Consider the following 13,636-nt stretch of genomic DNA (forward strand, 5'->3'; position numbering starts at 1 on the left):
ATAAAAAAAAAAAAAAAAATGAAATCTTATCATTGCAACATGGATAGACCTAGAAGATATTATGCTAAGTGAAATAAGTCAGAGAAAGACAAATACCATGTGCAATCTATGAACAAAATAAACGGAGAAAAAACTTGTCCACTGACAATTTCCCTCCCTTCTGAATTTAACCATTTAAGGGAGCTTATAATTTGTTTACCCTCTTGAGGTGAACCAAAGGCAGCAGCAGTGTAGTCTTCTATTCACTAGGTCTAGAAATAAGAGCAGGATGGTCCAGTGAGGGCCGCCAACATCCCATATTATTCATATCACTGCTGAGTTTCCCACATAGCTTGATGAAAGATGTGTGTGGGCACTTTTGTTTGGACAAACCACATGCCAAAGCAAAAATATGCTTACCATACATTGAATTTGGACCATGTTCTGAATGTTGTCTGACACCATGAACGCTGTGCTTTCAGAGAGGTGGGGAAGCTGCCGTGGCAAAGGCGAGGCGAGAGCTCCCTATCCTCCTCAGAGAGGCACTGCTATCGGCAATGTCCACACCGGACTCCTTCCTCTGCGACATAACCTAGCACTGCACCAGAACGCTCAGACGGACATGTGGAAACTGGCAAAACAAGTAAATTCTGAAGCAGCACAATCAGAGAAAGCAGCAACTTCACATAACAGAGTGGAAAGAACATCAGGCACAAAACTTTTAAGTTGGGCTCTACTTCCAGTTTTAGTCTAAAAATATCTATCGTTCTGGGTATTTTCATCATCTCCCCTGGCCACAACCTATCTCCTTGACCCAAACAGAGCCTAGGAAGGCAGCAATAGAGTTTTACTTTGTATATGAAAATTCTCGTTTGTTCTTCCTCATAAGCTGATTAACATTAATTTATTTTAGACCAGGGACTGGTTTTTCTTCTGCACACCATTTTAATCAACAGAATATATCTAACAAGCTTAAAGAGCCACTCAATACTGAATCAGCAGCTCATACCATATGCTGTGGGTAAAAACATACTTCCCAAAAAAGCTAAATGCAGAAAGACCAAGGATAGAAGATGCATTTAATACTCAAGAAGTCTAACAGGATGTGCTTAGTATGTGGAACATTAAGATTTTATGGAGAAAAAGTTATTCTCTAAATATATGTATCTTAAAGCATCTTTCTTCTGTTCTTTCACAATTTTTACCCTCAAAACAGTATTTTAAGGAAAAAAAAAATCAAATTACAAAAACAATTGCATCTTGGATGGATTCCTAGTGCTTTTAAAAAATAAAAAAAATCATGTATTTTCTCCGAAAAGTGGTTATGTGGCCAACAGATTTCATGATAAAGTATGGTTGAGTTACAAATCTTGAATTATTTATATATTTGGCTTTATTCTGCTATTATCCAAATTCATGGTTGAAAGAAAAAAAATTAAAAATTTAAAATCCAACTGCCTTTTAACAGATCAAAAATTAGTTTATCTTTTGCTTTACATCCACATTCCAAAAGTAGACTCTAATTGAAGGCATAGTTGCTTCATTAGCATATTCATTATAAGCACAGCTTAAATAGATGTTTTTCATTTTAAAAAACATCTTTGAACTAAAGTCTCTTGTAGAGAAATGAATGCGGCCTGATTTATCAGATTGATAAGACTACATGATGTCTCAGAATCAACGCCTCCTTCCCCCAACTCCTGTAGCCCTCAGAACTAAAACCCTGGACCAATTTACATCTTATACATGCTTTTATGCAGCAATCTAAAAACACTTTCACAGCTAACCAGAGGATGAAATATTTCATTGGAATCTTAAAATTGCTTTTTCAATTATATAGTCTTAAGGATTTTGTAAACCAATAAAAATGTCCATATTCTAATTTTTCCTCTAAGTTTTCTTCCTGAGCTTTTGATATCCAGAAAAAAAACTGATTGACTCACTCTAATAATGATAAAAAAGAGCATGGTAAATTAAGATGAGCATTTTAAAGGGCTCATTGGTCTTAAATGTTCATTTGTTCTCATACCAAACTTTAAGTACTTAAAACCTAATTATATAGTTTAACAATAATTATAAAGCAAGCATCTGCATATCCATGACTCAGGTCAAAAACAGAATGCTGCAGTGCTCCAGAAGCCTTCTAGAATCCCCTTCTCCTTAGACAGAGACAATCACTCTGACTAGTCAGTCACCCATTCCCCGTCAGCCCTGTGCAACTTATCTATTCCTTATCCATCATTTGCTTACTGTTTTTAAGATTCCATTTATGTTATTTTATATAGCTGTAGTTCATTTTCACAGCTGGGTTGTTTCCAGTTTGGGTCTAACATAAACATTTTTTATATATGTACAAACACCTCCAGAGTATGCACCTAGGAGCAGAATTGCTGGGTCATACGTGTATTTTCCACTTTGCTAGATAACCATTCTCAGCAGATGTCCCACATCCTCAGCAACAGTAGGCACTTTAAAAGATTGTCAGCCTGAAGAGGGAGCCCCAAGGGGTAACCTAGCCTGGTTTTTATTTTTTCTTACTGGTGACTGAAGACCTTTAAATGTGTATGGAGCATTTAGGTTTCCTCTTGGGTAACATGCCTATCTGAACTTTTTGAAAAACAAGCTTTGAGATATAATTCCCATACCTTACATACAACGCACCCATATAAAGTGTAAGACTCAGTGGCTTTTAGTATATGTACGAACATGTGCAACCATCACCAATTTTAGATCATTTTCATCTCAAACAGTAACCCTATATCCTTTAACCGTCACCTCCTTAGCCACCCATTCCCTGTCTGCCAGCCCTATACAACTGCTAAACTTTGTTTTTATACTTCTCTATTTGGACTGACATGAATAAAACATATACAGACTCTTGTGACTGGATTCTTCACTAATGTTCTCAAGATTCATCCAAGTTGAAGCATGTCCCAGTACCTATTATGTCGGAGTAATATTCCATTGTATGGCTATCCCACATCTCATATATCCATCTGTTGCGGATGGCCGGTTCGCTCAGTTGGTTGGAGTATGGCACTAATATATCCATCTGTTGATAGACATGTGGGTTATTTTCACTTTTTTGCTATAAACATTTGTGTACAAGTTTTTGTGTGAACATGTTTATTTCTCTTGGATATATACCTAGGAATGGAAATGCTGAGTGATATTGTAACTGAGGAAATGCCAGACTTTCCAAAGCAAGGGCACCATTTTATATTTCCAACAAGCAGTATGTGAGGTTTCCAATTTCTCCACCACCTCAATACTTGTTATCCAGCTTTTGATTTTAGATATCCGAGTTAAGCGTGAATTTGCATTTCCGCGATGACATCCGACATCCTTTCATGTGCTTACTAGCCATGTGCATATCTTCTTTGGAAAAGTATCTATTCAGATCCTTTGCCTTTTAACTGGGTTGTCTTATTATTGAGTCATATTAAGACTCAAAAGTGTCCATTTTCTTAGTAATTTTATAGTTCATTATATAGTCTGGATATAAATCCTTTGATATTTTATGTGGTACCAATACGTTCTCTCATTATAGATCTAGTTTTTTCACTTTTTAACAAAAAGTTCTTAATTTTAATATAGCTAAGTGTACTGAATTTTATAGATGTTGTGACTTAAATCCTTCAAAGCTGAGGTCATAAAAATACTTCCGTTTTATTTTCTATAGAACTATAAAACTAAACACTATAAGTTTTGTCTTGTATACTTAGGTCAAAAATTTGCTGGAGTTGATTTTTATATGATATTGAGCAGGAATCCAATTTTGTTTTATTTCTCTATGGATACACCATCATCCCATCACCATTTATTGAAAAAAGTGCCCTTTCCCCCTATATTTAGCAGGGTCGGTCACTAACTTTTAACCTCTCCATCTCTTTCCTTTAAAACAAGAGAAGTGGACTAAGTCAGAGTTCCCAATATGAAAGGTTTTGTTAAAATCCAGATTTCTAAGTCTCTCCACAGACTGGACTGGGAGAATGGCAAGACAGTGTGGAGGATCACACTTGGACTCTAGACTTATGTAAGTTCCTTGGCTAATGTGTATGCAGCCAACCTGGCTCTTGCCAACAGCTGGGACACTTGGGAAATCACTGGAAATGATTTCCATGGTTTCTTCTAGCTTTAAGATTCTTCACTTTTACAAAGCCTCTTCCATACCATTTGGGAATAAATATGTGTAAAAGTCCTATTACAAAGAAATACAATGCATATCAAATTCTACAAACTACATGATTTTATTTATAAAATTCAACATATTGCCTACTATTTGCCCATGCCCATTTAAGTATTCCTCAGTTACACCTAACATTTTTCAAAATAAAGATCTTCAAAAATGTACTCAGGTAGAGCAAACTGTTACTAAATATTTTATTAAGTTGAAAGCCCATGGGCATCAATTGCCAACACTATGAAAAGGGATTAATATAAAACAATACAAAAGTATGATAGACAATAGCTTATCAATCTTATCTTCATTCCATTGGTAGGATTTCTCACGTAGTAACCTTTATTCGTGAAATGATTTCATTTACAAACCTATTATTCTTTGCTATCACCTCAGCTTTCAGCTGTTTTAACTTTATTGTGATGTTTTCTTCTGACATTTCAGTGAAGGGCATTTGCTTCACCTTGCATAAAAATTCTTGAATAATTTTCTCACCTTGCTGAAAAACATATGAACGTTCCATTAGTCTTTTCTAAAAATCACACTGAATAGTAATGAATTCTTTCATTAAATTTGCATCTAAACATGCCACCCAATATTTAAACAACATTCTTTAAAGTTTAAGTGTGCACAGTCTATAATATACAGTTGACCCCTGAACAAAGCAGATGGCAGGGGTCCTGACCTCCCCAGGCAGTCACCAAATCCAAGTATAACTTTTGACTCCTCCAAAACTTTATTACTAGTAGCATACTCTTGACCAGAAGCCTTACAGATAACATCAACGGTCAATGAAAACATATTTTGTATGTCATATATATTCTATATTCCTAAAATGAAGTAAGCTAGAGAAAATATTATTTAAAAAATCATGAGAAAATACATTCACAGTACTTATTGAGAAAAATCTGCATATAAGTGAACCTGCACAAATTCAAACCCATATTGTTCAAGCAAGGGTCAACTGTACAGCAAAGCCCTTAGTTGACCATATTTCTTGAGAATATTCTTAAAAGGATATTCATAAATATATTTACAGCTGCTAATGACAAAGGGCTGAACACTTTAGCAGTTCCAAATCCCTCAGTTTTTACAACTGATCCATATAAACTTAGTCTTCAACTTGTTTAATAGAGAAGTCAACTTTAGCAGTTCCAAATCCCTCAGTTTTTACAACTGATCCATATAAACTTAGTCTTCAACTTGTTTAATAGAGAAGTATTGTTTCCCTTAAGCTTAAAATTTTTAAAAATACATTGTAATTAATATTATCAAAAGGACTGGAAACCAGGGATTACATAAAAGAGGCTACCTAATTCCAGATCACTGATAGCTGTGGTGCTGATAACAAGCCTATCTCCTATTTAGATTGGCAATCTTCTATACCTAAAACTATTAACAAGATATAACATTTCTCCTGCTTATATAGGTACAACAGCTAAAACCATACTTTTAGCTCAAAAACCATACACATCACTGATTATTTTAATCATAATGTATTCATCAGTAAGAACAACAAAAAATTCACAGAGTAAAAGCTAAAGGTATGACAAGTAAGCTGTCACAGTGCATACCACAGTAAATGTTGCCAGGCCCTAGCACTCAATTAAGATTCTTTTATTTTCATTATCATAGAGAACAATCCTTTGATTTTTAAAAAGTATATTGGGCATAGGCGTGTACCTTTCTGTGTGAACCTCTAAATTTCACCCATCACTCAGAGAAGATCCATTTCTCCCATGACAACTTAAACATCCTGCCCACAAAGAGCATTCCTGAATAAATATTTGTCATATGACACTTTATTCTCATGACTATGACATATTCATTATTCTTACCTCTCCAACTAGATTCTAAACAACAGAAGTACAGCAACTATTTTTAATCCTTTGGTATTGTCTTAACTGATTACTGAGTAAATATGCAACTTAACTGGAACTGACCTATTCATTTATGAAGTAATCAAAGATCTACTTAGACATCCTATTAATTCCTCTGAATTACTTATTTTAAACCTAGACTAATATACCTACCCTGCTTTTAAAATCTGGTATTTAAAATGTTATCTTTTGATCATGGAGATGTATAGGGCAGAAATCAAAATGATACAGATTCTTTGCCATGCCAAGAAATGGAAGTGAAAGCCCATAATGAATGATCCATAGGTAAACATTACAATCTTATAGGGAAAAACTCATCTTGGTGACCTTACATATTTAACAATACAGAAGTTAAATAACTACAAAACCAGTTGGACAAACCTCTCTTTCCAGATAGCACCTCTTTGCTGCTGGTTCCATTTCATCATTTTCTTGTGACTCTCCAATATTCTGAAACTCTTCTAGTTCCAGGGCTTTTTGTTTAGCACACTCTATTACATGCCTAGGGAAATTAGCAAGCTCTGCAACGTGAATCCCAAAACTCTGATCACAGACACCTATAAAAAAGTTGGGCGTGGAGGGGTGTTAAGAGGCAGGGTAGGAAGAGACAACAATTTATGTAAATGAAACTTATCCTTCTTACCTTGTCATTAGAAAACTCAATCTTATGATATTTAAAACACATTAGCCAAATGTTTCAACGTAACTTAAAAAATTTTAATTAAACCTCAAACGAAAAGTGATTCTGACTTGGCACACAGTGCTGTATTTTATCCTTGACAAATGCAGTAAGAAAAATAAAAAATAGCACAGAAAAGCCTTGACAGGTAATCCTCAAAGGCCTAGACAAATATCTAAACATGAAGAAAAATTAATCAACCTAATCTCTCTCTGAGGTTTTCTCATTTTATAAGGAACTAAAAGTAAGTAACTAAAACATGCTGACTTATTACTAGGGAATGGTCTATCTATCCTCTGGATCTGTCTACATCATCTTCTAGAGATGGCAACTCCAGAAAACTGGCTGGATAAATCTATTTATATATTTACAATACCCTTTCTTAGAAAAGCTACTTACCATACTTAAATAATCTCATTCTGATTCTAAACTACTACAAGCAAATGACAATGGAATTTTTGACCCAAATCACTAGTAAATTTATAGACTAGGTAGCTGATCTTCATCCCTATTTGCAGAAAATAGATGGACTTAAGACATTCCTTCTGAATGTTTATTATATACGATGCAGTTACTATGGAGCTTCCATTTTTGCCTCAATTATATATCAACTGTAAATTGGGGGGGAGGGGGGAGCTATTTATATATCCCATGCATTCTTGAGCTGGATACTTTGCACAACTAAGAGAAACAAATAAAAACAGAAGCCAAGTGTTTGATAAACATCCACTGTGAAGGATTCTTATTCCTATCTTCTCTGTACTTCATCTGGTCTTTTTAATACATTTTGAATCATTTCTTTATCATACAAAACACAATGATTTAAAAGTAAAACCTCAACTTCATGCCAAATGCCAAGTCCAACTAAAAGTATAGTTTATGTCAATAATAATAACGCAAATACAGTAGCTCAAAAGGATTCCCACTGTAGCATAAGTAACAAAGGATAAAAAAACCAAAAACAATACTCATTTAAGTGCAACCAACTGATGGCAGAAAAACATGTTCATAGAAAATCAAAAAGCCAATAAAAAAGTTATTCTGATGACTATTAAAATGTTTAATAAAAACTTTACAGTAACATTAATCTTGACTCAGTATCTGATTAACTGCCAGACCCATAAATGATAAACTTTTCTGCAAGGATGAAATGCCAAGATATAATAAGTCATTCCCTATGTGATAACTACTAACAATTTCAAGATTTCTGGAAGCCCCAACTTTGAATGAGCTTCTTTACAGTAACACATCCTTAACATAAGATTAACAATAAATAGTTTATTAAATGGTAACAGCTAGAGCCTTGGAACTTCAAAGCTTATTTGTTACTATCTCTAAGTTAATTTGACAAGAAAAAAATTGCCATGGGAGGTAGTACAAAATCCCTCTGTAAAGATGTTTAAGAGTATAAATTATTCTTTCTGTGATTGTTTTAGAATAACTGTTGCTACCATAAGACACGGAAATAGATATAATGTACCATGTCCCTGCCCCCCAGACTGTGAATTATAAAATGTGTTCTATAAAAACATCAATAATTCATACTTAGAATAAGGTAATAACTGATGATTTCAAGGGTAGTAAGTTTCCCATTATCACACCCTGAATTCACAGTAAGCAGACCAGTGGTATACACTCACCTTTCTTCACCTGATAAAGCATAGTTAAGGTCTCTTCTGTAGTTAGTGCTGTGACATGTAGATTATTAACAGTTGGTATCTGATTTGCCAAGGCAGTAAGTTCATGAAAATGAGTTGCAAACATGCAAAAAGCACCGATTTTTGTTGCAATGTACTCTGATATAGCCCATGCCAACCCGAATCCATCATAGGTAGAGGTTCCCCTTCCCAATTCGTCAATGATTATTAAAGAATCTTTAGTCGCAGATCTGAAACACATGATTATGTGAAAATTTCCCATGACATAATAAGTGATAATGTGAAAAACAAAGTACAATGAGAAAGATGTGCAACAAACATAACAGATTCATTATCCTAACACACAAAAGCATTCAACAGTCAATAAAAAGCACTAAAACTTCAGTAGAAAAATGGGCATGGACATGAAAAATTGATGGAAGAGGAAACAAATGGTGAATAAATATTTTTAAATTATCAATCTAATAGTAATGAACGAATTTCCAAATAAAGCAGCTATCATTCATTTCTTGCTAATCAAATCAGCCGAGACTAAACAAAAATAATGCCACCTGAAGGTGGGACAGGGTAGGACGATATAAACACTGGGAGACACAGCTGATGGTCACGAAAATCTGTGTCTGTCACAATGTGAGGTATCGGCTTTTTTTCTTTTGTCATCTCTCATCAAATGTTAGGAGAGGAAATTTTTTTTAGAGAATTTGACATTTCTTCATGTACTTATTGGTTATTTATTTTTTCTGTGAATCATCATTGACATCTGCTTATTTCTTTAATCTTTTAAGTTATGAATATTTGTTGACCTTATTGACTAATTACTTATGAACAAGCAATAATCAACACATAATTTACTAAGGACAACCAAGAATCAGAAGGCACAGCCTCCCCGGCCTTCAAAGAAACTCCTAATATCTGAAATAAAGACAACAGATTTCAGTAACCTCAAAAATAAAAACCTAATAAATGACAGGCTTGTCAAAAAGTTCAGTGAAGAAACGCCCACGACCTTAGGCTCATGACAAGTAGAAGTAGAATTGGAGAAGTAGAATTTCTGTCATTAAGGCTTGTAAAGATTGGAAGGGACTTAGTAAAGAACAAGGAGAGATCATTCCGGGTAGTGTCAACAGGGCAGGCAAAAGGCACGGTAGTGGGGAAAATTTGTAAGGCGAACCACCAGAAACTTGAAGAAGACAACTTTAAAAAAATCAAGGAAACTTTCCACAACTATGACCACTCATCCTTTTAAAATAATATAGATTACATAAAGTTCACAGGAAAACTACTGAACTAGATTGAAGTTCTCAGATGTTTTACAGATAAATCTACAAATGTACGTCTACTTCTCATGGGAAAGGGACATTCAATTCCATTTTCAGGACACTGGGAAATGCACTCACCTGAGAATAGAAGCAGTTTCTAACATTTCAGCCATAAAGGTGGAGACTCCTTTCAATTGACTGTCACCAGCCCCTACCCGGGCCAAGATACAGTCCACAATGGACACTTCTGCTGACTCACATGGCACAAAACACCCAATTTGGGCCATGAGAACTATCACCCCAGTTTGGCGAATATATGTTGATTTACCTCCCATATTGGGGCCTATAAAACAAATTGTATCAAAAAGCAAGATTATTAATTTATTTCTGCTACTAGTAAATTGACTGTTAGTCCTGAATTGCACATTGGTGACTCATCACCTAGGTCATATGATATGGCATACAAAAAGTAGAACCATAAGCTACCCAAACAAACAAAGTTACTGCCCATTCTACTCCCTGAAGTAGTGCTATTCTCTCCTCAGACAAACCTCACTGTTCCCTTCATGGAGAGGCCCCATAAAAATATAAACCTTACTTGTAATTTGACCATGGCCTAGAAAGATTATACAGACATTTTCCCACAGCTCACAGAGCTGCCTGCAAGATAATTTTTATGACATCCAGAAAAGCAGTACAAGCTTAACTGACTAATTAAACACTGTAATTCATTAATAAATGGGCTATTAGTGAATAGATCGGTATGGTCAAATTCTTCAAATCGCTTAAACTCCACAATAAAGCTCTAAGACATAATTCTACTTTTGGAAAATGTACAATTTACATGTCTGGGTCAAATTATGAGTGACCTGAAAATCCATGTGGGGAAACAGACTATAATCATTGACCATTTCTCAAATATATTTGCCCAAAGACTCCTAACTCCCCCACTTTGTTTTTTAGAATGTGATTAAGATCTCTCGAAACACTTTAGTTTGAGACACGCCACATTAGTCTCTAAGCAAGTCTACTTTTTTCTAGTTTCACATGAATCTAGTGCCATGTCTTTAAAAGAACTGCTACCCTAAGCTGAGGTCAGTCCAGCGGCCATTCTGCTTGCCCTTCAATGACCTCACTGTTGAAAGGTCTGGTTCAAAGGTGAGCTTTGAAGATGTAGGGGTGTTCATTTTTAAATGCACTAACCCCTGGAACAGAAGTTTTATATAAATACAATATTCTCTCATAAGCGTTTCCCCCTCTTCCAAATCTTCCCTCTAATCCAAATGTAAATATGTTACACACTAGTATGAATTATATGTTCTTTTTCTAATGTCAAGAAGTACGATTTTATTCATCAGTTTTAAACATATTGCTACTCCAACATTAAAAAAAAAAAAAAAAAAGCCCATAAACTAGATTTACCAGTAATGATGTGGAACATCTGTTTATCTTTTTCAAAGTGAACATCATTAGGAATAAATGCAACTTCATCTTGAACTTCAACACAAGCATGTCTGGATGCTTTCAACTTAATTCTTCCTTGCCCTTTCTCCAAAATGACCGGTCGTACATATGGAATAGGTGCTCCATTTGACACATGGGCAAAGCTGACGACAGCATCTAGCTGAGCTAACACATCATTGAGTGTCTGCATTGGTTCTACATAGCCTATATAAAAACAGAAAATGTGCACAGGAATATTGAATCATAAAAAATACATATAAGCAGCTATAAGAATAAATTTAACTTACCCATTTGAGAATTAAATTTCCTAATTTATATAGTTTTTGAAAATTACTAGATGTATGCCATAACTAAACTTGAAAGTAGCACCTAAAACTTAATATGAGGATAAAATGTGTTACTATATCTCCCTCTATTATGAACAGATTTGAAAAATACAAGGAATATAATGCCCCTCCCTTATAAAACACATTAAAACATAAAAGCACACAGCTGCTCATAAAGAAATAAGGTAGAGATTTAAAAAGAAAGAGAAAAAAACCTAACGAGGAAAAGCTTTCATAATATATTGATAAGGTAAGAAAAATAGTGTTATCTGGGGCACGTCTGCAATTTTAAAACACATCTTTCTCTAATTTTGAAGAATCTAAAACCAGGATGGCATTTCACAATTATCATAAGAAAGTACAAACACTGGTAATAAGATATAACGTGACCATCAGGCCTGCACATGTAAACCTGACAGACTTTTACTTGAGCATTCTTCTCCATCAATATCACACGTAATTGAATTTTAGCATAAATTTAGATCTACAATTGTCATTTAAAATACTTTCAGCAAGATTCTACTCTTCTAGGGCATTAAAACTAAAAGCTAATTAATCAACGGGTATCACTGTCCCTTAGAATAATAATAGACACGTTTCATAGCTTCACTCAAATACTCACTTGATAAAATACGATTTGCCTCTTGAGAACTTGTAAATAAAACTCTGACTTTATTTAACAGTTTGTGTTTGATACTAGACATCAGTCTGATGCTTACAAGCTTAGGGAACTCTTTACTAAAAACAAAAGCAGATCAGAGACCATGTCTTACTTATGCTTATAGGTGAATAGAGTTGAGATCCCATGAGCTAGATTTGACCTAAGTTTTTTACGGTAGTGACGTCTGGGCTGAAACTCTCAGTATTTCCTTAGAACTATTTTTATTCCATAGAGAATAAAATCTTAATACATAGAATGAAAAAAACCCTAAAAGCTATTATGTACATTAAAAAGTCACTGACACATGCTAGGCAAAACATGTTTAGTCAATAAAAAGTTAAAATTTCAGAATAGATTCTAAAATTTTAATAGTTTGGAGGGGTTGGTGTAACAGACTCATGTGGAACTGTCACACAAACATCAATGTGTCAAAAGCTTCAAAGGAATTTCAAGAGAATAGTGTTCAATTTTAGAAAAACAATTATGAGTATTCAAAATGACAAAAAATTTGACTCATCTTTGATTCCTTTGTTCCTCATAAGTGGTAATAAAAATTAACTATGAATAGCCAAATACAAATAATTCTCTTACTCTGTTTCACCACTAAAATAAAAGGAAAAGAGTTCACACTACCCTATCATGCAGCAAATAGGAACCTGTAGCTACTTAAACATTAGTGGAGCAATTACTATAATTACTTTAAAACCATCTTGCTCTTAACAGCACCTTTTCTTGCTTAACAGCAAGATAGAAATCTATAAAAATGATCTATTACATTTCAAAATATAGTTTAAAATGTGTATGTTAGACCAAGGAGGTTTCATTTAAATTCAAGGTGACTCCAAATACAAACTATTCAATTTAAATGTTAAAATCTAGTAGCTTTAACCTACTAGATGCTTAATAAATACTAGTTAATATTGTTTTTTAGAGAAAGACTCACAGTTTGAATATATAGTGTTTATAGGGTTCTTAAAAATGCAATCTAGGCTAAGAAACATAATTCAACAAGATTATCATGCTACAGTTATCTGGTAACCACCAAGGAAAAATGTAATCTTTATAAATCTCATTTGTCTCAACCGATATACAAAGTGTATTAGAACCTTCAAGTTTTATGTTTCTAATTCACTAGGAAAAGTCATAATAGCAAAATAATTTACTATTATTTTACATGTACATAGTTTTTAAATAACTTTTACCCATAAATAATTCAGCATGCATACCCTGAGAACAGGACATCCTCCTAATCACAATACACATCCAAGAAATGTGACACCAATACCATACTATCTTGTATTCAACTTTGCCAATTTGTCCCAAGCGTCCTTTATAGCTATTCCACAACTTCAACCCCTAGTCCTGGATCCAATCAAGGGTCATTGACTACATTTAACTATTCGGTCTCTTCTCCTTTAATCTAGAACAGATCCTGTCCATTCTTTTTTTGCTTCCATGGCAACGGACATTTCTAAAGAGTTCTTCAGGCCTTAAAAAGAATGCCCCACAATCTAAATCTATCTGGTTTTTTGTTTGTTTGTTTATAATCA

General features: G+C 34.2%; 1 protein-coding gene across 3 annotated transcripts in view; it reads right to left on the bottom strand.

Moving 5' to 3' along the window:
• Positions 1–4,338: 4,338 nt before the first annotated feature.
• The window catches only part of MSH2 (mutS homolog 2), a 62,573-nt gene continuing 53,275 nt past the window's right edge, over positions 4,339–13,636 (bottom strand). For 2 of the 3 annotated variants that reach the window (XM_039887224.1, XM_039887222.1), the window contains 5 exons: positions 11,058–11,303; positions 9,774–9,978; positions 8,359–8,606; positions 6,421–6,596; positions 4,339–4,658 (listed from right to left, as the gene is read on the bottom strand). In XM_039887224.1, coding sequence (XP_039743158.1) covers positions 4,488–4,658; positions 6,421–6,596; positions 8,359–8,606; positions 9,774–9,978; positions 11,058–11,303 — 1,046 coding nt within the window. In that variant the 3' untranslated portion in view covers positions 4,339–4,487. The remainder of the gene's footprint in view (positions 4,659–6,420; positions 6,597–8,358; positions 8,607–9,773; positions 9,979–11,057; positions 11,304–13,636) is intronic. The other variant, XM_039887223.1, reaches the window with a different exon arrangement.

The sequence above is a fragment of the Pteropus medius genome, unplaced genomic scaffold, assembly GCF_902729225.1.
Source record: "Pteropus medius unplaced genomic scaffold, Ma_sr-lr_union100, whole genome shotgun sequence".
NCBI lineage: Eukaryota > Metazoa > Chordata > Mammalia > Chiroptera > Pteropodidae > Pteropus > Pteropus medius.